This window comes from Penicillium manginii, assembly GCF_028828005.1.
Source record: "Penicillium manginii strain IBT 31320 chromosome Unknown utg000005l:1.0-5665137.0:1.0-5668048.0, whole genome shotgun sequence".
Taxonomy (NCBI): domain Eukaryota; kingdom Fungi; phylum Ascomycota; class Eurotiomycetes; order Eurotiales; family Aspergillaceae; genus Penicillium; species Penicillium manginii.
Genome location: NW_026643106.1, coordinates 3,150,463 through 3,174,687, shown reverse-complemented (window position 1 = coordinate 3,174,687; position 24,225 = coordinate 3,150,463). Strand labels below are relative to the sequence as shown.

Below are 24,225 nucleotides of genomic sequence, written 5' to 3'. Positions count from 1 at the left end.
AGGCTGCCGATTCTTCGGCTCTAGAGGTTTCCTTGATTCCTCCGGCCAGACCGAACACAGTTCATTTCTCGATATCGAAGAATGGAAGTTATGGGCAAGTAGGTAGTTTGGGATATTAAAGTGGATTTCATTGTCGATGAAAGGCGTCTCATACAAGGGTTTGCTAAGTAGCTATGTCGATAACGTTATGTTAATACCATTGAACAATGAATGAATAACTTGCTTAAGATGACATTATTGGATAGAGATGCACAATCGCGAGAAACACCTCACAACTCCCATCCGCAACTTAACCTCATGATACGCCTATTAAATGCCAAAATCCCAGAGAAGACATGATGTCAATACAAGAAATCCTCGCACCCCGTAAGCAACTCAGCATGACTCCCAGAAGAAAGGAAAGGAAAAGAAAGATTTCGCGAGTCACAGCAGATAAACCCAGTTCAACGCTCTCACTCGAAGACGGGCTTGACACTAGATTCATCATCGTCCATATTAGGGCCAAACTCATCTATCAGAGTATACATCAACATTTCAGGTTCCCGGCCCATGATATTGCTTATCACACGCCGCACACTCCGATTAGCCCGGACCTCATCATCGAGATTCGCGAATATCAAAGCAGTCGCGACGCTGAGCATGCGCCCCTCATGCACACGCCACTTGGGCAGGTCGGGGTAGGCTTCCCGGATATGATGACAAGTCTTCCCCTTGGCAGGGAGTCGCACCACCTCATAGCTGACAACCGGCCAAACCTGGTAAAACTGGAGAAGCACCTCTATTCCCGTATGCCAGATGTCGAATTGCTCGCTGTCGGTGTAGCCGTAGGGGACGGCGCGGAGGGGCTTGATCTTCAGGTCGACGCCAGGATACTTCCGCACGTCGGTTTTCAGAAACGCGGTGATCGCTCGAATGGTGTCGTTTATGACGGGGTGGTTGTAGCCGTCGTCCTCATCATCAGTCTCGTTGTAGATGCCGCCTGGATAGTCCATTTCTGAGTCCGAGTCCATATCCTCGTCTGCGTCTGTGGATTGGTGGGTCAGTTGGCTGGGGATGGTGGAGGTGGGAATACGGTGGGTTTGAGCGTACCAGACATATCTGACGTAGCGGGGGTGCTGTGCTTCTGTGCTTCAGCAGGAGATTTTGCACTTGCAGCTGGGGTGGTGCTGCCCTTTGAGCTGGTCGAAGTCGAACTCGACATGGTGGGAGTGAGATTGAGAAGTGGATGGTGAAAATTCGACTGTGGCATTGAATGAATGAGTGCTATGAGTGGTTAGGTGTATTTGAAGTTGTAGTTGAAAGGTGATAGATAGATAGTGAGCGAAGTAAAGTGAAGCGAATGAAGGATGGAGGATGTAGGATGGAGGAGGAGAGAGGAAGGAAGGAAGGAGGCTGCCTTCTTATGGAGCAATGGCAAACGCCCATGAAAATGGGACTTCCCGTCCTATAGCATTAATTATTGGGAGAGTCTGTGGAGGCGACAACATAGAGTTGTTTTAATGGAGAGAAAGAATTTTTATTGCAGTAAAGTTTCACTCTTCCACTCTTTGACGTTGATGTCGCAGATCACGTACATAGATCGCGGATTGACTAGCTTGAAACGCTCTGTCTAGGACAGCACTAATATTTCACCTGGAAGCCACTTGCAACTTACAATACGAGCAAGAACAAAGAGTGGAAGAAAAAAGATATGTCAGGATCAAGATATCTCTATTTGACTACAAATAGCCGATCAATTGTCTAAGGCCGCATTCACGGGTTGAAATCTACAACCGGCACCGTCGTGTCATCCAGACTGACAGCATCAGGATTCTTCGCCCCAACGCCAGAATAATGGTTGATCCAGCCAAGTACCTGTTGGTGCCACACCAGGCTGTTTTCCTGCTTGAGAACCCTGCCAGAATATTAGTGGGGGGTCCATGCTATACATATCAAGGGGAAACTGACCAGTGGTTCTCATCCGGGAAGTTCAACAAACGGCTCGGAACACCCCGTTCTTGAAGAATGTTGAAAAGAGCGAGACCATCCGAGACTGGAAGACGGTAGTCCTTGGAACTGTGGACAAGCAGCATCGGGGTATCGAATTGCAGGATGTGCTCTGGGGCGGATGGATCCCAACGACGGTAGTTGTCCCGATTAGCCCAGAATGTGCCGTTGAACTGTGCAGACTGTTAGCAAAATTGAAAAGGGAAATCAAGATAGAAAACCTACATCATGTTCAATAAACCATAGCTCTTCAGTGCCGACCTTGGAATCTGCCACGAAGGTGCCGTCGTGGCTGACGAGTGCCTTGAACTCCCGACCCAACGGGTTACCCTGAATCCAGTTGACCATGAACCCACCGTAGCTGGCTCCAGCAGCAACACCATTCTTCGTATCAACGAAATCAAAGTTATCACGCACATATTCCCAGCCCTTGACGAGATCGTCATAGGGGTAGCTTCCTGAAAGAATGTTAGACCTGATAGTTCAAAGCGAGACTGGTGACATACCCCAGTTGTTCTGGATTGCATCGGTCAACTTATCACCGTATCCAGAGCTGCCGGTTGGGTTTGGGGCAACAACCACATAGCCCTGATCCGCCCAGACCTTGTAATTCCATCGGCTGCTCCAGGAATCAAGCCACGAACTCTGGGGTCCACCGTGAATATAGAAGAGCAGCGGGTAAGTCTTGGATTTGTCAAAGCCGGTTGGATAAATGATCCAAGAGTGAATCTGGACTTGAATTAGCATGCGCGTTGCTCCAGGAATGGCCAAGAAAAATACTCACGTCAGTCCAGTTTCCTTTGTATGTAAACTCGCCGAAATCATTGGGGCTAAGACCCTTCAGACCAGGGTCGACTTCATTTGCGGAGAAGAGAGTATCAATAACACCCTTCTCTGGGCTAGCAGTATACACCGTCCAGCTTGTCCAGATAGCAGTTCCAGTGACAAGGACCTTTCCACCGGGCAGGTTATAGAACCCCTTGACGGAACCGGTACCAGTGAAGTTCTTAGGCTTATAGTCATCACCTGCATCGGCGGGGAGAGTGAAGAGCTTCTCGCGGCCATGATCCTCGGTGCCCAAGATGAGGCGGTCGCCCTTAGCATTCCACTTCACAGCATCAGGAGAGCGATCCCAATCCTTAGCCAGAGTCGCAATCGTCTTTTTCGAACCAAGGGTATAAACATAGAGGGTGCGTCGGTCTGATTCATATGAGATATCCGTCATCTGAAAATACGCAAGCTTCTTGCTATCGGGAGAAAAGGCAGGAGCACTCGAATCGCCCTTGACGCCCTTCGGCGTGCCCGGGCTATCAGGGCCATTGATTGCCGCAGCCTTCTTTGAACCATCGTGGGGAACAAGATAGATGTACGAGGCCGTGTGATTTGCGCGAGGCAGCTCAGGGGCCTTGCTCTTGAACGCCACCCATTGCCCGTTTGGTGAGATATCGTAGTCGCCCGAATCACCGAAGGGGGGATATGGCGACTCGAGATTCTTAGTGCCAGCGACGAGATTCTTCAGCGCACCGTCGAGGGTATAGTGGGAACCTGACTTTGCGCCCTTTTTCTTGAGGGTTCCTGAGAAGACAGCGTTGAAGTTGGTACTCAGCCAGCTGTCCCAATGCCGGACGTAGATGCTGTCGTAGATGCGGGCAGAGCTGAGAGGGGTGACAGCCAGCTCCTCGTTGTATGCTGTACCATTGCCATAAGACTGGCCATAGACAAGGAAGTTGACATCGCCAGACTCGGTTACGGCAGTCTTCAGCCCGGAGAAAGAGGCAGGCAGAGAAGCAGCCTTGTATCGACTGTAATGTATGTTAGTTAGAATCAGTTTTCGTACCGAGAAGATGCTTACGAGTTGGCGAAGTCAGACGAATCAGCTATCCACAGCTCCACGCCGCCGGGAACATCGGCATTCGTCCCATTGATATAGAGCAAACTAGAGTCAGTCGGCCCCAACCAGGTCAATTCAGAGACATTGCTGTCATTCGTGAGCTGAGAGACCTTGCCACTCTTCAGATCAATTAAACTCCACCACGCCGAGGAGGAGTGGGTATCGAAAGAGTACTGTGCAGTGGAGAACAATGCGACTTTCTGTGGAGCAGTCAGCACGTATCCATTGTACGAGAAATGCCGGCAGATAATATACGCATCGACAGATGGAACTTGAAGAGAAGACTCACGCCCGAGGGATTTGGAACGGCATTGTCACGCCGGGGAGCAGTAATCAACTTTCTATACTAGAATTAGCCCATGTCATAAATAGTCTCAAGCAAATGGTAATGGCGATAAGTAAGGACTCGGAACATACTCAGGCGTAAGGGCAACGGCGGAACCCACCACCGAGCCAAGAGCCAGCCATTGGAAAGTCCGCATGGTGTCAAAGAGATACACACACAGTTCACCGTAGACAATGATACAGATCAGTGCCTGAACAGAGCTGCGGGGAGGAGTATTTGTATTGCAGCTAATCCAGGCCGTCCATAGCGGGGCCATGAGCAATCGCAGCTTCCTCAAGGGGGGAAATGTTACATTCCTGTATGCCAAGAGTGATAAACAGGGAGGAGATGCAGTGGGTAGCCATAATGCAGGTCGAGTTGAGGGGAAAATGGGGGCACTAGGAGGCCGCTAAAAGAGTAAGCTGCAAACAAAGAAATGGCCTCATACGCTGCCGTCGCCTTGGGTTGCAGCGCCAAGATGTGCTAAGCGGGCCGCTGATAGCCGGAGATTTCAGTGAGTTGCTTATAGATAATGGGTATAGGTAGATAAAGGATACAATCATTTCAATGAGTATAGTATTTAGAGTACTATAAAAAGGATTTGGACTTATAGGGAACAAGGCAATGGTGTTGTGGGGGAAGAAACGTTGATAGAATTGGGATACCTAATGCTGTCCCGCTGGTATGGCATCAAGTACCAATCTCAACTCAATGATGCAGGTTAGCCGCAAATGATGTGATGCTAAGAACGTAATAACTAAATTACACAGAAATTATCCAACAAATACCCAGACCAAATCTCCACAATGCGCCATGACCATGGTCATGATTCAATCATTTAGTACTCAAAGTCATCATCTACGCCACGCTTACCCGCCGACTCCTTGGCCACAGCTTCCTGTTTGCGATACATCTCCGCGACTGCACGAGTGGTCGTAGCCTGATCCGGAGTCTTATCATCGCGTGATTTGATGTAGCGAGGGAATCGAAGTGAGACACCCTTTCCGCCACCCGTGGTGCCTTCGAACTCATCGGCAGCCGCCTTATACCGCGGGCTAAGCGTCAGATCGGCCGTCTTGACTTCCCAAACTAGCCGGGGCTCAAACCAGACATCCGGTTGGTCCTTGGGAACGCTAGAGTGTGCATAGAAGGGCTTAGGTCGATCGATGATCAGGGGAGTGAGCGCCTTGTGCATCTCCTCGAGCACTGCCTCGGAAAAGCCCGTTCCGATATTGCAAATTGTCTCATAGGTGTCGTTATTAGGGTTGTATGCAGCCAGAAGGAAAGCGCCATACACAGATGTACGCTTGCCACGGCCGTAGTATGCACCGAGGACTACCAGATCAAGGGAATCGCCCACGCCGGCCAAATAATCCTTCTTGACCTGCGAATTGTCAGTAAGCATAAGTCGTGGAATATGTCGAAACGGAATCCCGTACCTTGAGCCAGTTGCGACTTCGCTTACTTGGCTCGTAACCACTCTGCTCAGTATCCAACATCTTTACCATCAATCCTTCGCAAGAAGCTTTGACACTGTCTTCTAGCATGGTCTGGATTTCGTCGAGAACGTTGGTGTTGCCAAATTGTGCGAACTGGAACTCGCCCTCCACCGGCTGGAAGCACTCGTGCAGTAATTGACGGCGCTCCCGGAGACTCTTCTTAACAACGGGCTGAAAGCTGAGTTAGCAAATGAAAACGGATTGCTTCTTCAAAGTTGTCTACCAAACTTACCTCCCCGTTGAAAAACAGTAGATCAAATGCAAACACGCAGACCTTGACCTTGATATCTTCCTCCTTGACGTCCTTGCGCTTCCGAGTCATGAGCTGCTGGAATGGCAGAACCTTTTTGTTGATTGTATCCCAAGCAACTGTCTCACAGTCAAGAACAAAGCTTTCGACGCCTTCCTTAATCCAGCCATCAAGTCTCGCGAGCACATCGGGATACTTCTTGGACAAATTTTCCGAATTGCGGGAAAAGATGGCGCTAAGACCTTTGCTGTCCTTTTGTAGAGTTGCTGTAGCTGCCGGATATTTGCGAATAGAATCAGGGGCAACGAAATGAATCTGGGCACGTTCTCCATCATATTTGTATTCGCAGGTAAACTCTTTCCCTTCGAAGCGGTCGAGCACTTCCGTAATGGATTTAGTTGGGTTGGCCAACATGGGCTTAAGGGGAATACCCGGTGACAGCTTGCAGACTTCGGGGAGGTTGAAAATGCCGACTTTGATCATTGCTGGAATAATTTCCTCGTAGGTGGGCATTTGGCTGTACACTTGTTTGAGGACAGCCTCGCCTTCTGCCATCTTTTCGGGCGAAGGGGGTTTCTCGCCGTTGACAGCGGCCTCGTGAGTCACAATAGCCTGCGCCAGAGCCACAAGAACGGTCTTCTCGGCAAGACCCAGTCTCAATTTCCCTTCCAAAAAGCGGACAATAAACTTGGCCTCACTTGGACCACCCTTGTCCTTGGTGATATCGATACCCTTTCCGCCCTTGCCAGCAGTTGCGGAGTCAGCCGCAGATAGAAGCTTCTTGATGCCCGAAATCTTCTTGTCCTGGGAGCCATGTCCCTGTACCTTGGCAATGCCAAGAAGGCCTTCGTGTACTCCACGAACAGTCAAAGGCTTGGGCTTGAACATGGTTGGCTGATTGCCGCGGCTTTTGGCAGCAACCAATCCGAGGTCACCAATCTCATGTTGATCAGTTTTGATGACGGCAAGACTGCGACCGGTAGTTTCACCAATAGCCTTCATGATCAATGACTCACCAATTCCCAATTCGATGCCGGCATAGTCTGCCGCAAGCTTGTTGATCATAAGTTGAACAGTAGGGAGGAGGTCATTGGGGGTCAGGCGCATGACTTGTTGGAGGAAAAGAGAGCAATGGGCCATTATCACCAAACGTTTTGAAGTCATCTCAACCAGGGAAAAAGTAGTACACATCGCAGCATAAGGGACTGGATCACCGGCTTTCCAGTCTGGATAGGGATCCTTCTCAGTGGCCTTCAGAGTCGCTTGGACTTTTTCCATGGTCTTCTTCTTAGCGCTTGGCTTTGCCTCCTCTTCGTCTTCGCTAACTATCTCTATATCATCATCCTCTTCTGCATCGTTGGCTTCCTTCACAGCCGTCCGTGGAGAAGGGGATTTCGCTGGTGATTTTTTGGGAGAGGACTTCTTGGGAGAGGGCGATTTAGATTTCTTCGGCGAAGTTACGGTCTTCTTGGGAGTTAGTGATTCACTCTTCACAGCTCTGCGTCTCCGTTTTGAAATGGGCTGCACATCGGAGCCATCACTGTCGTCGGCCTCGTCGGTCTTTTCCCGTTTCAGATTCTTGCTTGACTCGGTGTCATTGGCATCGGTAGTCTCTTTGTTCTCGGATTGGGTGGTCATTGCGTCTTGCTCTTTGGGTTCCGCATCGGCGCCGCTGCTGGCTCTTTGTCGCTTGCCGCCGAACGCTAGAGTTGTCTGCTTCTTTGGGGCTTGCTGGCCATTGGCATTGCCACCGAAAAACCGCCTGTTAAAACAAGAATCATTAGCTTCCATCCTGATGGACGAATGCGATTCCATTGACGCACCCGATGGTCAATTGAGAGTCTGGCACATACCCCAGAGTAGCTTGCTTCCTGCCTTTGTCGTCAGACATGATGTTGTGTAGTGGGCGTAACGGGGACGCCTGTGTAATGTGCAAGTGTGCACTTGAATTGAACGTTGTGTAGGGGTATCTTTGGGGAGAGGTCGTTTTGGCCGTGGTCAGGACTAATCTTGCGCTTGAAATGCGGGTACCGAACCGGAGGCGCGAAAGTAATGACGGCGCGGATGCGATCTGCAAGGCGCGCATAGGCAAACAACTCAACTTGAGTGGGGATCGGCGAGGGTGAGGGAAGGGGAGGAGAGGCCAACTAAATAGACGAGAGAATTTTGAGTGTGATGTCCTTGCCAGAATTAGTGAAAGCCAAAACTTAATATACTCGGCAGGCACAAAGAGGCAGCAGTCGCACTTTCCCAGGCTGCCGCTGCGAGTGACTACACCTTCCGCTTTCTGGACTGGACGCGACGTGACGTGACGCGCGGGTCACATGATTCAGCTATCTACCCAAATCGGGAAGGCGCTCAGTGAGAAGGTGTTACCGCTTTCTCATTTCCCTGGCAGAAACTAAGGCGGTGTATGTTTTCGAGCTGGAGAACGCCCGCCGCCGTCGGTTTATCATCACGCCGTTGCAGCTATTTGGACATCCCAAGATGATTATACTGCTCTCTTTTTGGCTGCTTCTATAATCTGGCTCGCACTATATGGATGACCTCGCGTCTTCTCTTCTTGCCGCAAATTGAAATTTTCTTACAATGGAAACCCAACGGCAGGAAGCCTTCAAACAGGTATGCTAGGCCGAATAATGCGGGCGAGACATTCTTTCAGACTAACACCCATTCAAGCTTCGCCCACCATGCGTGGAGCTAAGCTCCGTCGGACTCAGCTTTCGAGGTAATCAAGCGTCGGCTCAGGATGTTATTCGAGCTGTGCAGCCACTCCACGATGTTTTGAACGTGCTTGCGGGGAAGAATGTACTCGACGAGAAGCTCGCTGAATACGCCTTCTTCCCACTCACCCACATCTTCAATCAAACACAACGCCTCCCCGCAAGATGTCTCGAAATCGCAGTTCACTCCCTTCAAATCCTCATTGACAGCGGATATCGCCAACAATTATCGCCGGCTTTGGGAAAGCAATTGATTATACTCTTGACGCTAGTCGTGGCCGGGTCTCCAAACAAAATCGAAGGAAAACAGGATCTGCCCAAAGCACGGGCATCCGAAGAGCTCGCCATTGCCGGGTTTGATTGCATGCGATCCATTTTCGATGTCCTGGATGGGCCCGTCGCCGAAAAAACCATCTTCCATGAAATCGGAACGGCCACCGTTGTCGATCAAACGGTCTACATGTTGCTGGAGGGATTAGTTGATGAACGATCGGACGATGTCTGTCTCGCTGCTGCAAAGGCTTTGAAAGCCCTCTATGCACGTATCACAGATCGAGTGGTTCTTGCGAGTATTATGCCACGCACTGTCTCAGCTTTGGCGAAGGTTGTGAGGCCGACAACACAAGCCAGACGATCTTATAAACTATTGGAGGTTTCCATCCAGATCCTCAACTATCTACTAAAGTCTGTGCTCAACGATCGTGTTACCAGTGTAGAGGAGCCTCGTCCTTCTCTCACCAAAAACGATGGCCTTGTCTTGGATAACTCTTGGCTGAAAGCAACGACGACCCAGATCAAGTTGGCATTGGCAAATATTATTCAGATAAGGCGCCACCAGCGGTTAGAGGTTCAAACAGCAATGCTGGATCTTTGCGTCATGATCATTGAAGATTGCCCTGAAACATTGAAAGACTGTCTCCAAATTATGACTGAGACGGCTGTGGTTCTGGCTGACAAGGAGGAGGAAGGATCCAATCATGCATATAATACGGTCTTCCATCTGGCGACATCATACGAAGTTGTCTTGGAGACTCTAAAGGAGTCGCTGCATACTTGGCTTACGTCCTTTCCCCGCATCATGCAAAGCAATGACGAGTCGGCCAAACAATGGGGCATCAGACAAATATCGACTGTCTTCCAGATCTTGTCCCAGGTTCAATCACAATCGGACCTGCTGACGGCGAGTCTGGCTACTGGTCTTTGTGACAGCGTGAGCGCTGCGGTTAAACAAGACACTACGGCTTTCCAGCCTTTGACATCGGCCAATGTCGGAAATATGAACTCAGAGATACTCGGCTCGGACGCTAAATCTATGACATTCCCACCGGTGCTCTTAGAGCATCGTAGTCAACAAGCAACCCTGAAAGATCTACGCGCTCTGATGAAAAGGTTAAATCTTTCTGAATCAGGCAATGAAATCACGCGTTCTATCGTCAACCGCTTGCATTCTAGTGACGAGAACACTATAGTTGCCCCGTTTTGGCTTGCCCTGACTTCTCTTCGGGCCCAAAAGCAACAGGCAAGTGCATTTGATGACTTTATCTCTGATGATCAATTGGAAAACACCCTTGCAAGCCCCAATCGTGCGGGCATGATTGAGGAACTCTACTTTGTTGCTTTATCAATCCTCAACGACATACCTGCTGACGGCTCTGGTGACTGGCGAACATCTGCACTTGCGCTAGAAGCAGTCGCTCTTCAAGCGCAACAGCTTGGGGAAGAATTTCGACCAGAACTTATAGATGCGCTTTATCCCACACTGCAGCTTCTTGCTTCCAATAATCCCAACTTGCAAAGACATGCCATGACATGTTTGAATATCCTGACAATCTCCTGCAACTACCCAAATACAGGCTCTATGATTATCGAGAATGTTGACTATTTGGTGAACTCGGTAGCTCTGAAGTTGAATACCTTCGATGTATCGCCATACCCCCCCACAAGTTCTTTTCATGATGGTCAAATTGTGTGGTGCGCCACTCATCCCTTACCTGGATGATTTGGTGGATTCGGTATTTGGGATCTTGGATATGTACCACGGCTATCCGAAGCTGGTCGAAATGATGTTCAAGACCCTCGCAGCTATCGTTCAAGAAGGATCCAAGAAGCCAGCCCTTCTCACGATCGATGACGTTCGAAAAGATGACTCATTTGACTCTCGCAAGGTTCAACACCAGCATCTATCAATTGCCACCCTTGTTGCGGATATTGCGAGGCGAAGAGAAAAGCTTTCAAATGTTGTGAATGAGGATGCGGAAGCTGATGACAACATTTCGCATCCAAAGAAGCCATGGTCTGAAACATACGACAAGCCAGCGCCTGAGCCCGAGACTATCGAAGAGCTTCTCAACAAGGCTGAATCCGACGAGCCACTTCCACCGCCCAAAGAACCAGAAGACGCCGAAAAGCCGCTGAGCAAAACTCACTCTCTTCTTCTACATATCGTGAAATCCATTCCATCCCATCTTTCTTCTCCATCACCCTATCTCCGACGCTCCCTCCTCACCATCCTCATCGATGTTCTTCCAACCCTCTCGCAAAACGAAAATAGTTTCCTCCCTCTGATTAATGATCTTTGGACCTCGGTAGCATCAAGGGTGGTTTTCCCTTCTTCGCTGGGAAGCGATTCATCTTCACGTTCACTCATTGCCCGGCCGTCTACTGGGCAAGATAGCTCGACAATACACGACACCCATGCCTTCCAAGAGGAAACTTTTGTCTTAACCACAGCTTGTCAAGCCATGGAAGCCATGTGCAAGGGAGCTGGCGACTTCATGGGCTCGCGTATTGAAACCGAATTCCCCCGCTGGGAACGCCTATACAATACCGTCTGGGCCAAAGTGCGTCAGGACTCTGAACATGTGAATGAGCGACGCACACAGCAGCAGAAAGGCAAGGTCGACGCCCTATCGACTGCTCAAAGACCTGGCTCCAGTCTTGCCATCGCATCATCGCTGGCTCTTTCTTCAACTGCACCTGGGTCCGCCGGCTCAAGGGCATTCACCCCTCATCATACTCTCTGGCGCGCAATGATATCCTTATTCCTCACTGTCATATCCCATGTCCGCTTACAGCCAGAAGTGGGTGATCGAATCTGTGAAATGCTCGGATCTTGGGTTGCACTTTATGTTGGAATCGACTATTATTTCCTCCCATCCAGAAGAGATAGTGCCCACTCGGAAGATCCTGCGAAGCAGAGTATTCTCCAGTCTGTTGAGAATGCGATTCAAGCTATGGAGGCTTGGAACGTTGATCTTACTTGGTTCATATTTGTTGACCAACTAAACCGAGCGCGAGGGGTCCCTGCACAAGAAACCCCTGGGCCTTGTTTGCTTGCAGACTGTCGTGGTGAGAAAATGCAGTTTGCAGGAATTGTCTTCTAGATGCATAAAGCAATTTATCAAATAGCTATATCCCTTTGGAGTAAATCTAACTCTATATAATAGCATTTTATGCAGCAATTTTCAAATCTCGAATCCTTGCGGAAACCCCAAGATTCCAAAAAATAACTCCTCCAATATAGCCGGATCGATATCCAAATCCTCCGAGAATTCCGGAAAATCAGGCCCAGCTGCACCAACAGCCAAGTCCGAATCCGCCACCACCATACTGATCTTTTCAACCAGCTCCCCGCAGTCCGTGAGGCAATTATCGGCAAGATCCCAATCGAAATTCTGACGGTGCGCATGAAGAACGGTAATCATGTCTTTGGCAATATGCAGGGGCATATTTCCGCCCTGATCTTTCATCCGTAACCCACTGCGCAGCAGGAACATTGTGGCCGATGTTATCGAGAAGGAATGCACCGGGATCCAAAAACCGTTCAGTTGGGTAGTGTCTAGCTCCTGTATCAGGTGTGCGATGTCTTCAGCGGCTCGTTGTGCCTGCATGTAGAATGGGGCCTTGGTATCGTCTTCGGCTGCGAGATGAGATCTTTTGTTCAGATCAAGTTGAATTCGACGAAGCAGTAGTTTGACAGCTAAATATGCCAACCGAAAATTTGCTGCTCCCGGAATGTCAAGGTGTGTGCCTCTGAGTACGATTCGTCGAATGTCATCACTTAAGGATTCTTCCCAGTCGATTAGAATCTGTTCAAGGGCATGCGCATCTGAGTGTGGGAATTCTTTGGACACGCTGTAGACATGCTCTAGATAGCGAGCCAGCACGTCGGTCAAGGTAGTCAATGCTAGAAACACTGATGCTGCTCGTTTCTGGTATGGGTCGGCTGTTGGGTGGCACAAGTCTTCCATCGATGGAAATGGCACATCGTATTGGGCTCGGTGGACCTGCAAGGGTGTCCCGTAACCCAAGCTGCACCTTCGGGGATCATCAGTATAATTCCATAAGATTTATTAGAGTTTGAACATACCACCGATCATGTATCATAACGAGCCACCATATCCTAATGCGCAAACTTTTCTCCAACGGAGATATCATCCAGCTTGAGGGGTCACGATTGAGACCAAGTGCATTCGATAAAGCAACCGCAGTGCCCACCATACCGCCATTACCAAACATAGAAGTACTAGGTCTTCCACAAACATTTATCAATATAGCGAGAACCGTCGAAATTCCTGGCGAGAGGAACAGCTCTGAATTAAGGGCTTCGTTGGCTTGATTCCAGATGAAATGAATGTCAGGAACGCGACCCGCATATACAAGCTTCGATGAGCTTTTCCAATAAACAAGCGAGTTGGCGTAGAGGCAGCATAATAGCGCTGGCGATATTTTCTCCTTATGAGTTGAGTAAGCATTTCTGAATGAAGCTTCGTCAAATAGAGGAAAGCAAGGATTTGCTTTGTGGAAGAAGCTGAATTCGATTTCATTAGCAGTTGGCATACCCGACAGCCTCGAGTATCCTACACGTAATGCTTACAGATTCAAGAATTCATCAATATGTGGGTCCATGTATCGCTCAATAACTTCCAGCTTCGACTCTGCAACAGACTGCTTGACACTAACACCCAATGGTCTCCTAGGCACAGCATTGAACCTTACAGGCCTCAAAGGGCCATTCGACGTGGGGCTGGAACGAGCCAAGCATCTTCGCTTCTCTGTCTGTGCTGTCGACAGATAACTTTCCAAAATATCATTATCATCTGCAACAGCCGGGCTGATTATATGGGAATTGCCATCTGCGGCCGCGGCAACAATACCAATAAGATTTGGGAGGCCGTCTCCTCCACTATCATTTCTCGGCGCAGACAATGGCCGATCAGCATTGAATGCCGGGGGAGTTCTCGATGAATCAAAATGGATTAAATTATCAGGAGAGGGCTCGGACAGATCTGTATGTTGTCCCAATGCCTGTGGGTTATTTGATCTGGGGTGCAGAGAACCATATGTATCGACAAAACGAGCTTGAGCATTGGCCGCCGATTTCCGCGGGGAAGACCTCAAGTTTTGGGGCGTTTGGAATGGATCGTCTGGGCGCGGAAATCTGCAGTCTGTCCCATGTGCCTGACACATTATACATGTGGCCGATGTGTTTCTTGTCTTGCAGCGGGATTTCCGCTTTCTGCACGCGAAACATGCTGGGTGGAGGTGGGACCGGTATGGTCTCCCCTCATTTTTCTTTGTGCTTTGGACGTGTGATTCAGCCTGCATTTCCATTTTCGATTAGTTTTTGAAGTTGGAGTGGTGTCTGGGGGGATGGCGATGAGTACTACTAGTTCAACCGGCCAACTCCGCGGCAAATTCCGGGCACGTGCCGAGCTTAATTAGGTTTAGTTTACCTTTATACTCTAATCTTTAAATCTGGACAACATCCACGCGGGCACTATCTCTCTTTTCTGTAGCTACTTTCTAGCTCCAAGGCCTCTAAGAAGCCATACTTTCCAAGCTTGTCACCACTATCAAGGCTGCTAAATACTAGTATAATATCCAAAAGCCTACTGGGTAGAACAAAACTTAGTATGAAAACCTTGATCAAATTTATAGAAAACTCTTCTTCTCTTTTCAGGATTATTAAAGTTCCACAGGGTATCATTAAAAGTTGATAAAAAATTGACTTCGTTCTCTCGTTCAAACAATTGTGAGGTGCCTGGGCGACGTTGATGCAGATTCCCTTCTTTTTTTTCTAGGATACAGATCACTCCTCTGAGTCTGTTCTCTGACGATAAGTGGCAAACTTGCGAGCAGGGACTTTCTGCTGGAACATGTGATCAAGCTCCTCAAAAGACCGGCCCTTCGTCTCGGGCAGGTAATAATAAGTCCAGATGGAAGCGATTATGGAGAAGAAACCAAAAATGAAGCCAGTTTTGCCTCGGAGATTCCCCTCGTCGGGATTGATCATATAGGGCACGGTGATGGTCATAATTAGCGTCCACAGGTTCTGTGTGAAAAATCCGATGCTCACTACGTGAGACCTCAACCGAGTCGAAGACATTTCTCCACAGATCACGTATCCTAAGGGACCGAGAGTGAGATCGTAGAAGAAGTTCCAGACAATTATCAAAGCAGATTGGCCCCAAGCGATCGAGTGGTTGTAACCCGGGACAACATCCAGGATGGCAATTACAAATACAATGACCGTCAAAACAGCCATTCCTGGAACGAGAGAACGTCGCCCAATAACGTTGATGACATACCACGAGCAGATATTTCCAACCACACCAACAGCAGTCACACCCACGCCCATGTCGAAGGATCGAGAAGTCGGAAGGCCGGCAACTAATCACAGAATAGAGGTCAGTCAGGTAACATAGGATATAAAGATGGATGACATACTCTCGAAGAAGTAAGTGGAGTAGCTCAACACGAAATTAACACCACTGAAAGAGTTGATTGTCCAGACGCCGAAGATAATCAGTGTTCGACGGAGATCAGTCCCTCGGAAACAGTCGATGTAACCTGCCGAATTGGCCGATTCTTCTTCCATCCGAACTGTCTCTTGGATCTCAAAGAGCCATTGATCTACATTGCCGCCAATATGAAATCTCTCGAGAGACTTCTTGGCGTCTTCAATCCGGCCTCGCTGGACATACCAATAGGGAGATTCAGGGCAGAACCACACACCGGAGAATAAAATCAACGGGAACAACCACTGGAAGGCAAAGGGGATGCGGTAGGCAAATGTGTCCGATCTGTCCCCAAAGGCTTTGATCAGACAATTCCCCAACAACTGGCCAATGACGACGAAAAAGTTCACCAGGGCGGTCGTGAGACCTCGAATCGCGACAGGACTGCACTCAGAGCAGTAGGCGCAGGCAGTGACAAGGAACATGCCAAGTGAAATGCCATTGACCAGTTTTCCAGCGAGGAGGACTCCACGACTGAAGGCGAAGAACTGCAAGAAGATGGCACCTGAGGATATGATGCAGGCAAGGGCCAAGTTCAGTTTTCGGCCGATGTAGGGTGATAGAGGCCCACACAGCAGACTTCCAATCATGCCACCCACCGTCGCAATCATATTGAAGGCGGCTTGCCATCTTGCAGGAAGAATGGTCTCGCCATCTGGGAGCGTGTATCCAAAGACAGCGCGGAATTGGGGAGCTGCAAGGAGACCTCCACTGACCTGCATATCATAGCCCCATAGGACTGCAGACATGCAGAAGAAGAGACAGTAGCCTATGGATCTCCAGTACTGAGCAATTGCAGTTTTTATGGGGATATCATGCTCTCGGTTTTGCATTGCTCTGGACTGTGCGAGTTTTGTATCTGCCAGGCCCGTTGTGACCGGCGATTCCACGTGGGCACTGTCCACCTGCTGTTTATCAGGATCCATGACGACAAATTGACCCTAAACCCTCGGGCCCAAAAAAAAGAAAATGAAAAAAAGGTAGGAAAAGATGAATTTGGCAGTTCTTGTCAGAACTTGGTGTTGCTCGATAGTGAGTCTCTCTCTTTCGGGGGGGGGGGGGGGGCCTTTAAACACTTCAGGTCTCGTCTGGCATTGTTCTTATCCCTCCGCATTTACAATTCGGCCTCCAGATTCTCTACCTCCGCTCATCGGGTATGCATCTGGGGAAGCTAGCCGATCAGAGCAGAGGGCGGGGGTAGATGAATTCGTACGCACATTGCGATTTGCTGAAAATGTAGTGTGTAGCGCAGACGGGAAAGGTCCATCAAGCGTAAAACCAACCGGCCCCGATATACCCGGTGCCGTTACCCCCGGCACTTCTGATTGGATACCCTGACGTCCGGGATCCACAATCGTACTATTAGGGTAATGATGCCCCAGTTGACCCCAGCGAAACACCAACGCGATATCGCAGACATTGCCCCAGAAAACAAAATGCGACAACAATGATGTAAATCTCACTCGCTTTCCGAGAAGCACCAATTTCTTTTCTCTCGGGCTATCCATGCCGGGTATAAGAAGATTGGAACCCAGTTGATTTCAAAATCTCAACCCACTCAACCGTGAACCACTTCCCTAGGAACTGGAGACGAGCTTCAATCACAATGGCGTCTCAACAGATCACACATTTGTCTCTCCAGGCCGACCCTGAGCGGCCAGACTATATGAATCCTGCGGTCTTTCGACGAAATTGCCTCCCGGCACGAGCGTATCATATCCCTGAAACATCGAAGCTCCTCAATGGAGACTGGGAATTCCTCATGGCCAGGGCCCCGTTGGCAGCACCAGTACCTGGCGAGGAAGACGTGACCGAGACCTGGTCCAAGATCATTGTGCCGGGTCACTGGCAATTGCAGGGGTGGGGTAAGCCCAATTACACCAACACACAATTCCCGATTCCGGTGTGCCCTCCATTCGTACCTACCGAAAATCCGACTGGAACGTACCGTCGTCAGTTCCAAGTACCTAAGGAGTGGAATGAAAACTACGAGATTCGCATGCGCTTCGATGGTGTGGACAGCGCGTACCACGTTTGGGTGAACCAGAACTTGGTGGGGTACGCGCAGGGGAGCAGAAACCCCCTCCGAATTCGATATTACGCCTTATCTTCGGAGGGACGGTGACAATGAGGTTTTCGTACGGGTTTATCAGTGGTCGGACGCGACTTACATTGAGGATCAAGATCAATGGTGGCTGTCCGGTGAGAATGATATTGCAATCATAATTGATAGCAGAGGAGCATACGCTGACATTATGATATAGGAATATTCCGCGATGTGACGCTGATTGCGTTCCCGACCAATGATCGACTGAATGACTGGTTCATTAGGACGGACCTAGATTCGACTTACACAGACGCGACACTGCTCGCAACAATCGATTACCAGGTATCGAAACAAAGTAACCTTGAAATCCGATTGATCGATTCAATTGATGGCACAAGAAAGACGATATCATCAGCAGAGCAAGTCTTGCAGCCCAAAAGTTCCAAGATTGACCTAAAAGTGCCGGTAACTGCTCCCAAGAAGTGGACTGCCGAGCGACCTTACCTATATGAGGTGGAGATGATCTTATCATCCCCGGGATGTGAGAAGACCTTCAAGACTACCCAGCGAGTTGGTTTCCGCAAAGTAGAGCGCAAAGATGGTCTGATCACAGTCAACGGGAAGGCGATCAGGCTTCGTGGTGTTAACCGACACGATCATCACCCTCTTCTGGGTCGAGCGGTGCCGCTAGATTTCATGAGAAAAGATCTGCTTCTCATGAAAGCCCACAATGTCAATGCGCTTCGGTGCAGCCACTACCCCCCTGACCCTCGTCTCCTCGACATGGCAGATGAGCTGGGCTTCTGGGTCATTGACGAGGCCGACCTAGAATGCCATGGCTTCTATGATGCAGTAGCTCGCCCGATGGACATGGACGAGACGCTTGGATATGAGGAGCGCAAGGCCCAGACATTCCCAAAGTGTGGCGTTCACACATCAGACAACCCCGCTTGGAGAGCAGCCTATGTTGACAGAGTGCAATCACTCATGCAACGAGACAAAAACCATACCAGCATCATCATCTGGTCCATGGGAAATGAAGCGTTCTTTGGTAGTTGCCATCGCTCCATGGTTGAGACCGCCCGGGCTTTTGACAACACACGTTTGATTCACTATGAGGGTGACATTCACGCGGAAACGACAGACATGTTGAGCTTCATGTATCCCGCCATTGACCGCTTGCGATCCCTCGCAGTCACCGAGGGTGTTGCTGATGACGGTACATTTGACAAGCCGATTATTCTTTGCGAATATGCCCATGCCATGGGCAACGGACCAGGTCTGCTGACAGACTATGAGAAATGCTTTGATGAAATCCCCCGGTTACAGGGTGGTTTCATCTGGGAATGGGCCAACCATGGATTGTGGGTAGAGGGCAAGGACGGTAAGGACGGCTTTTATGCCTGTGGTGGAGATTTTGATGACTATCCTAATGACGGAACCTTCGTGATGGATGGGCTGCTGAACAGTGCCCATGAGCCGCTCCCGGGTCTGCTGGAGTTGAAGAAGGCTTTTGAGCCAGTTAAATTGGAAATCAAGGGACAGGTTTTGTCTCTGAAGAACAAGTACGACTTCTTGGATCTACTCCATCTTCAAGCTTCGTATAAGCTTGAGGCATTTGACAAAGAGTGAGTTTCATGGGTCTTCATTATTGGATGATATCGAGAAGACTAACACGCTATCTTAGAGCTAAAACTTTGGCAACCGGAACACTTGAACTACTTCCTCTTTCAGCCGGACAGTCTGCGGAAGTGCCTATCCCACAAGAGCTCTTCCAGCACAACGTTCACCCGGCCTTCTTGACCGTTACATTGCACCAGCGAGATAAGGTCGAGTGGTCTGAAAATCATTTCGTCATTGCCTGGGCACAAGAGTTGATATCCTCTCCTTCTGAGAATCCCTCTACCATCGGGTTGAGCTCTAGTAAGATGCAGAGCACCATCAATATCAATACTGCCAAGACCAGTGTTCTCATCAGTGGAGTGGACTGGTCCTTTGAGTTTGATCGTATTCACGGACATCTTGGGAAGTGGGTTTATAAGTCAAACACGATTCTCGCACCGAGCCCAGATGCCGGGCCAGTCATGATCCCTGGCTTCTGGCGTCCTCCCACGGATAATGATGTACCTTCCGCTGCGCCGTATTGGAAGCGATTCGGAGTTGACAATATCACAAACCAACTTCGCTCTTTCGAAGTCACATCGTCTGAAGCAGGCGAGGTTTGTGTCAAAAGCGAGACATTCCTTTCACCACCGGTTCTCTCCTGGGGCTGGAAATGTCTCGCACAGTACCTAATCAAACCTGACGGGTCACTGTCTGTATCCATCAATTTACGGCCTCAGGGTGCTGCACCAAAAACTGTTCCACGAGTTGGTTTGGATCTTCGCGTCACCTCTGATCTGACATCCGCACGCTGGCTCGGACTTGGACCCGGGGAGTCCTACCCTGACAAGAAAGTGGCGCAGAAGTTCGGTCTGTGGAGCGTTGACAGCATTGATTCTCTGCGGACTGAGTATGACGTTCCCCAAGAGAACGGCAATCGCGTGGACACAGCGTGGGTGGAGCTCATTTCGTCAAATGGAACTGGTTTCCGTGCAACCCCGCGGGAAAGCACTTGGTTGACTGGGGGGGACTGGTGGCTTGAGCTGGACCGCCAGCCCGTACTCCGACAAGCAAACAGAAGATGCCCGCCATCCTTGTGACTTCGTCGATGAAGGCGCTTTGTTTGTCAGATTGGATCGGCAGGTCGCGGGGGTTGGAACTGCGGCGTGTGGTCCGGGACCTATGGATGAGCACTTGATTCCCGTGCAAGACATTGCGTTTGGCATGCTTTTAGAACCTGTCTCGTCATAGGATCCAAGGGTGTGAAACATGTTGATAGACAACCACTTGCATATTAGTATTATAAAAGATTATTGTTCAAATTCTACTCGTACTAACCATGTAGTAGCCTAGTTGACGAGATATCTTATAAGCCCTGGAGTGCACTGCGATAAATTGGTCAAAGGTTGGTTTAACTATATATTACCTGGTTTAGGTGTATCTTCCTACCTAGCTAGACTAGGCCTTGTACTAACTTGCGCAATGCGTTCTATTTGTTGACCCGCGCAAGAACTTGAATATGGCAAGGGACGTTTCTAGAAGATAATCATCACCTTGAACCCTATAGCTAATTCAAGTTAGAGATCAATCCGAGCGGTTTGGCCTGTTTTTAAGGCCAAAATCCCGCAAATCTAACCATAATTATCTCCTCCCAATTCCAGAAACGATCCTTCGAATTCAAAATATCACTGCTCTTAGTCACCATTATCAAACATCATGATTGGAAGCGATATGGATCAGATCACAGATTCTGCCTATATACTACCTGAAAGCAATACTAGTTAGTATTGGAACCTTGGAACTTTTGGCAAATCAGGCGGGTCATCCTTACAGTTCCCGCAGGTATCTCAATCATTTCACCTATCCGTATCTATTCTTAGTACAGAAATCGAATACTATGGGAGGTAGAACACAATGACGAACATTCAAGTATGGAAACTCCGCTCATTGCACGTCACGTGCAACTCCACTTCCAGCTCCGCGTGGGATTTTTACGACTACTTTTCTACACATTCTACATTCCAATCCTGATACTGCAGCCGATGAAAGCCATTACCTGAAATAATCAGACCTTTATCTTCGAGAACATTCGAAAATGCCTGAAATGAAGAGGTTTCGGGCGGCACGAGCGGTCTGTCGTCGGCTCCCTGTCCTACTTACTTCTCAGCAAGTCCACCCCTGGAGTGGGGACTAACATGACTCGCAGTGCGATTCATGTCGCCAACGTAAAACAAGGTTCATTAGCACCAACTCCTGATCTGATTTCTGCATAAATAATAACATATTTGCCAGATGCGATGCTCGAGATCCCTGTGGGCCTTGCAGAAGCTTGGATGTAACTTGTTTATATGGCACGGAAGCTATATCGTAAGTATCTTATTCGAGTTTATTGAAATCCGGAAGCTCATTTCATTGAATCAGAAGAGGTAAAAGCGAGATGATATTGGATACAGTGCTTCGAATGGAGGCTTCAATTGATGAGCTCAAGAATATGATGGTAAGCGCATACCTGTACCTACTCTCTGTGGTTGGCCTCATCTAGAACAAACCCCAGGCCCTCAATGCCAGAGCATCCAATGAAGTGAACGAAGCACAAATAAACTCTACCTCGCCCATGTCAACAATTGGACCAATATCTCAAGATACGCGCCATCATCCGAATAATGGCTCTTCCAGGGACCTCACCGAGAGTGCCGTCCTGTCATCAGGACATCTTTCTTCCACGGAGTCGCTACTGAAATGGCCTATCTTTCTGGACCAACCGTCAATCCGAGAGGAAGTTGATAAATCATTTCTCTCTTCAGAGTACAGCCGCTCGCCGTTCCAGAATGCACGCTATGCTATATTTCCCAGCGTGAGCATGTCCAAAGTCAAAGCGATGGTGAGCATATTTCAACAAACATACAACTTTTGGTTTCCTACGATAAGCTTGGATGATCTCAAGTCCATCCAATTGAAAATATCACATGAGGACCTAGAACCTAGTTCCCAATCGTGCCGAGCATTGCTGGTAATGGCCTTGGGGTGCATCGGGGCTTCGGTGATAGACGAAGGTATTCCAATCGATGAGTCCCAGGAGCTCAAACAATGGGGCTCAGCATGGTTCAGTGCTGCCATGAAGATGCTTCATTTGGCACATATAGAAATGAGCGTGGAGGCGTGTCAATGTCTTCTACTTACTGGGTAAGATAGGAATATGACCATCTGAATACGCTATGATGAAACTCACAACGCCATTCTAGCCTTTATTTCTCTTTTCTGCAAAGGCCATTGCAAACATGGTCTTATGTTAATAGTGCAGCGACTCGCTGTCGCTTTTTACTGCAATGCACCTTCGACAACCCAGAGCGTGACAATCGCGAGATCATCATCCGGGTATTCTGGTCGTGCTTTGTACTAGAGAGGTATGCAATCTTCCAAAGCTTGAAAAAGCCACCAACTCACAAAAGAAAATTCTATATAGTAACTATATCTCCGAGTTACCCTCGCTCCCGCAAAACTACAATGCGGAAAAAGAATCCACCATTTCCCTTCCTGGGAAATTCCGCACCCACGAAGCCCCCGAAGAAGGCGAAAAATCCACATTCTACCTCCTCGCTACCATTGCCCTCCGCCGGCTTCTCAACAGAGCCCACTACATGATGTACGATCGTGAAATTGGGCTCCAAATCTACTCCAGTTACTTCCCTTCTGTCAACCAAGAATTGGCCCGCCAGTTGGAAGATTGGTACCAGACGCTGCCGCCCAGCTTGCAGTTCGCAGAAGACGGGAAACCCGCGGACAACCCGTATAGCGAATACCTCCGACAGTGGTATCTCAGTTGTCGGAGTGTGATCTACCGGCCTTATTTGGAATGGGCCCTCGCTAACCCGTCGTTTGATCTCAATAATGATCTCCGCGTGTTAGATGGGTGCCGCATTGCCCTGGATACTTGTCTCTTCAAGCTGCAGCATCTGAGACAGATCCCGTATACAGTAATGGTTGACACATGGCTGTGCTCGTTATCGTAAGTTCCAGAGCAAAAGTTTTGACTGTCTTCTCAAGGCTTATAATTTATATTTACGTGCAGGCTAGCGACTGCGGTGTTGACTCTCATGGGTGGATTCTGTCACCCACAACTAATGACACATCTCCACCGATCTGCATTGATAGAACTGGGCCCGCATCTGCATGCGCTACTGCAGCGATGGATACTTATCCATGGTTCTTCACCTTCTCCGGGCGTTGAGAAATCTTTAAGGCTGATTATGAAAGCGCATGCATTCTTCGAAAGCAGGAACGAGGAAATTGTCCCTTCTCAGGAAGAAGAACGGCGCCCTTTCTCTTACATTTTCCCGGGCTCTCATGGATAATGCTTCTGATATTGGGATTTCGAATGATAACTCCTATAAAGTCTTTCGTCCTCGACATGCCACCCACATCCTTGGACATTGGCCAGGGCCGTTGGTTCAGCTTCAGGGTCAATTAGATCCGAAATAATGCGCTTCATTGGCTGCGGCTCCACTGGAAGGTGCATTTAGGCAGAAGGCAACAACAAACAACAACAGCAAAAAGGTGGTTCAAGGCAGCTACTAGCGTTTCATTAATCAACCTAACCACTCTTCCCCCTCAAACGGGTAGGGCCAAGACCCCTACTATTCGGAGCTACGATGCTAGGATGGACCCTTTTCCTAATTGTAACCAATGCCTTTGCCTAAATTCTCTCTCTTTTTTGAATCTTTCCCCTCGCATGCTAGATCTCAGATCTCCCTGGTACCATTTGTATGCCGCCTACGGTGACTATTAGTAGTATACTTCATTTTCTACTCGGTTCCTTTGATGATATTCGATCTTTCTATTGGCTTCCTGATAATTTGCCAGCACCCCAAATCATCCAATAAAACAAATCACCCTTATCCTTGCGGGGTTGCATGGCATAGAGTACTCTAAAGGGTTGGCCGCGGTCAAGACCCACCACTTCGCCGCGGACAGAAGTGCCACTTCCCAGCTTGGGTATATTTCTCTCCGCAATACTCGACAGGTACTGGTGAGGGTACTTGAGGTACTTACCTGCATAGTTTTTCTTATTTAAGATGTCCTCTTTCCAACGATCCTTGCTCATC

At 49.0% G+C, this 24,225-nt stretch overlaps 9 protein-coding genes across 9 annotated transcripts; 3 read left to right on the top strand and 6 right to left on the bottom strand.

The window, feature by feature from the left end:
• Positions 1 to 452: 452 nt before the first annotated feature.
• N7533_007574 (uncharacterized protein) lies at positions 453 to 1,201 on the bottom strand (the record flags this gene model as incomplete). The annotated part of the gene is made up of 2 exons (XM_057104224.1): positions 453 to 1,024; positions 1,090 to 1,201. 2 exons carry the CDS (start codon positions 1,199 to 1,201, stop codon positions 453 to 455), a joined length of 684 nt encoding a protein of 227 aa, XP_056959181.1.
• A 551-nt stretch (positions 1,202 to 1,752) lies between these two features.
• dppV (dipeptidyl peptidase DppV) lies at positions 1,753 to 4,479 on the bottom strand (the record flags this gene model as incomplete). The annotated part of the gene is made up of 8 exons (XM_057104223.1): positions 1,753 to 1,894; positions 1,948 to 2,159; positions 2,212 to 2,444; positions 2,493 to 2,715; positions 2,771 to 3,788; positions 3,839 to 4,077; positions 4,167 to 4,218; positions 4,295 to 4,479. 8 exons carry the CDS (start codon positions 4,477 to 4,479, stop codon positions 1,753 to 1,755), a joined length of 2,304 nt encoding a protein of 767 aa, XP_056959180.1.
• Positions 4,480 to 5,040: 561 nt separating this feature from the next.
• N7533_007572 (DNA ligase (ATP) CDC9) lies at positions 5,041 to 7,842 on the bottom strand (the record flags this gene model as incomplete). The annotated part of the gene is made up of 4 exons (XM_057104222.1): positions 5,041 to 5,586; positions 5,642 to 5,872; positions 5,934 to 7,713; positions 7,775 to 7,842. 4 exons carry the CDS (start codon positions 7,840 to 7,842, stop codon positions 5,041 to 5,043), a joined length of 2,625 nt encoding a protein of 874 aa, XP_056959179.1.
• Positions 7,843 to 8,540: 698 nt separating this feature from the next.
• Positions 8,541 to 12,057, top strand: N7533_007571 (uncharacterized protein; the record flags this gene model as incomplete). Its single annotated transcript, XM_057104221.1, has 3 exons — positions 8,541 to 8,573; positions 8,631 to 10,568; positions 10,726 to 12,057. 3 exons carry the CDS (start codon positions 8,541 to 8,543, stop codon positions 12,055 to 12,057), a joined length of 3,303 nt encoding a protein of 1,100 aa, XP_056959178.1.
• Positions 12,058 to 12,138: 81 nt separating this feature from the next.
• Positions 12,139 to 14,287, bottom strand: N7533_007570 (uncharacterized protein; the record flags this gene model as incomplete). Its single annotated transcript, XM_057104220.1, has 3 exons — positions 12,139 to 12,991; positions 13,044 to 13,484; positions 13,551 to 14,287. 3 exons carry the CDS (start codon positions 14,285 to 14,287, stop codon positions 12,139 to 12,141), a joined length of 2,031 nt encoding a protein of 676 aa, XP_056959177.1.
• A 478-nt stretch (positions 14,288 to 14,765) lies between these two features.
• On the bottom strand, positions 14,766 to 16,400 carry N7533_007569 (uncharacterized protein; the record flags this gene model as incomplete). Its single annotated transcript, XM_057104219.1, has 2 exons — positions 14,766 to 15,346; positions 15,404 to 16,400. 2 exons carry the CDS (start codon positions 16,398 to 16,400, stop codon positions 14,766 to 14,768), a joined length of 1,578 nt encoding a protein of 525 aa, XP_056959176.1.
• A 680-nt stretch (positions 16,401 to 17,080) lies between these two features.
• On the top strand, positions 17,081 to 20,223 carry N7533_007568 (Glycoside hydrolase family 2 immunoglobulin-like beta-sandwich; the record flags this gene model as incomplete). The annotated part of the gene is made up of 4 exons (XM_057104218.1): positions 17,081 to 17,532; positions 17,591 to 17,676; positions 17,739 to 19,149; positions 19,209 to 20,223. 4 exons carry the CDS (start codon positions 17,081 to 17,083, stop codon positions 20,221 to 20,223), a joined length of 2,964 nt encoding a protein of 987 aa, XP_056959175.1.
• Positions 20,224 to 21,560: 1,337 nt separating this feature from the next.
• On the top strand, positions 21,561 to 23,475 carry N7533_007567 (fungal specific transcription factor domain-containing protein; the record flags this gene model as incomplete). The annotated part of the gene is made up of 5 exons (XM_057104217.1): positions 21,561 to 21,620; positions 21,678 to 22,306; positions 22,366 to 22,498; positions 22,603 to 23,129; positions 23,193 to 23,475. The coding sequence occupies 5 exons, from the start codon at positions 21,561 to 21,563 to the stop codon at positions 23,473 to 23,475; spliced, it is 1,632 nt and encodes a 543-aa protein (XP_056959174.1).
• A 482-nt stretch (positions 23,476 to 23,957) lies between these two features.
• N7533_007566 (uncharacterized protein) lies at positions 23,958 to 24,178 on the bottom strand (the record flags this gene model as incomplete). Its single annotated transcript, XM_057104216.1, has 2 exons — positions 23,958 to 24,146; positions 24,173 to 24,178. The coding sequence occupies 2 exons, from the start codon at positions 24,176 to 24,178 to the stop codon at positions 23,958 to 23,960; spliced, it is 195 nt and encodes a 64-aa protein (XP_056959173.1).
• Between the last annotated feature and the right edge of the window lie 47 nt (positions 24,179 to 24,225).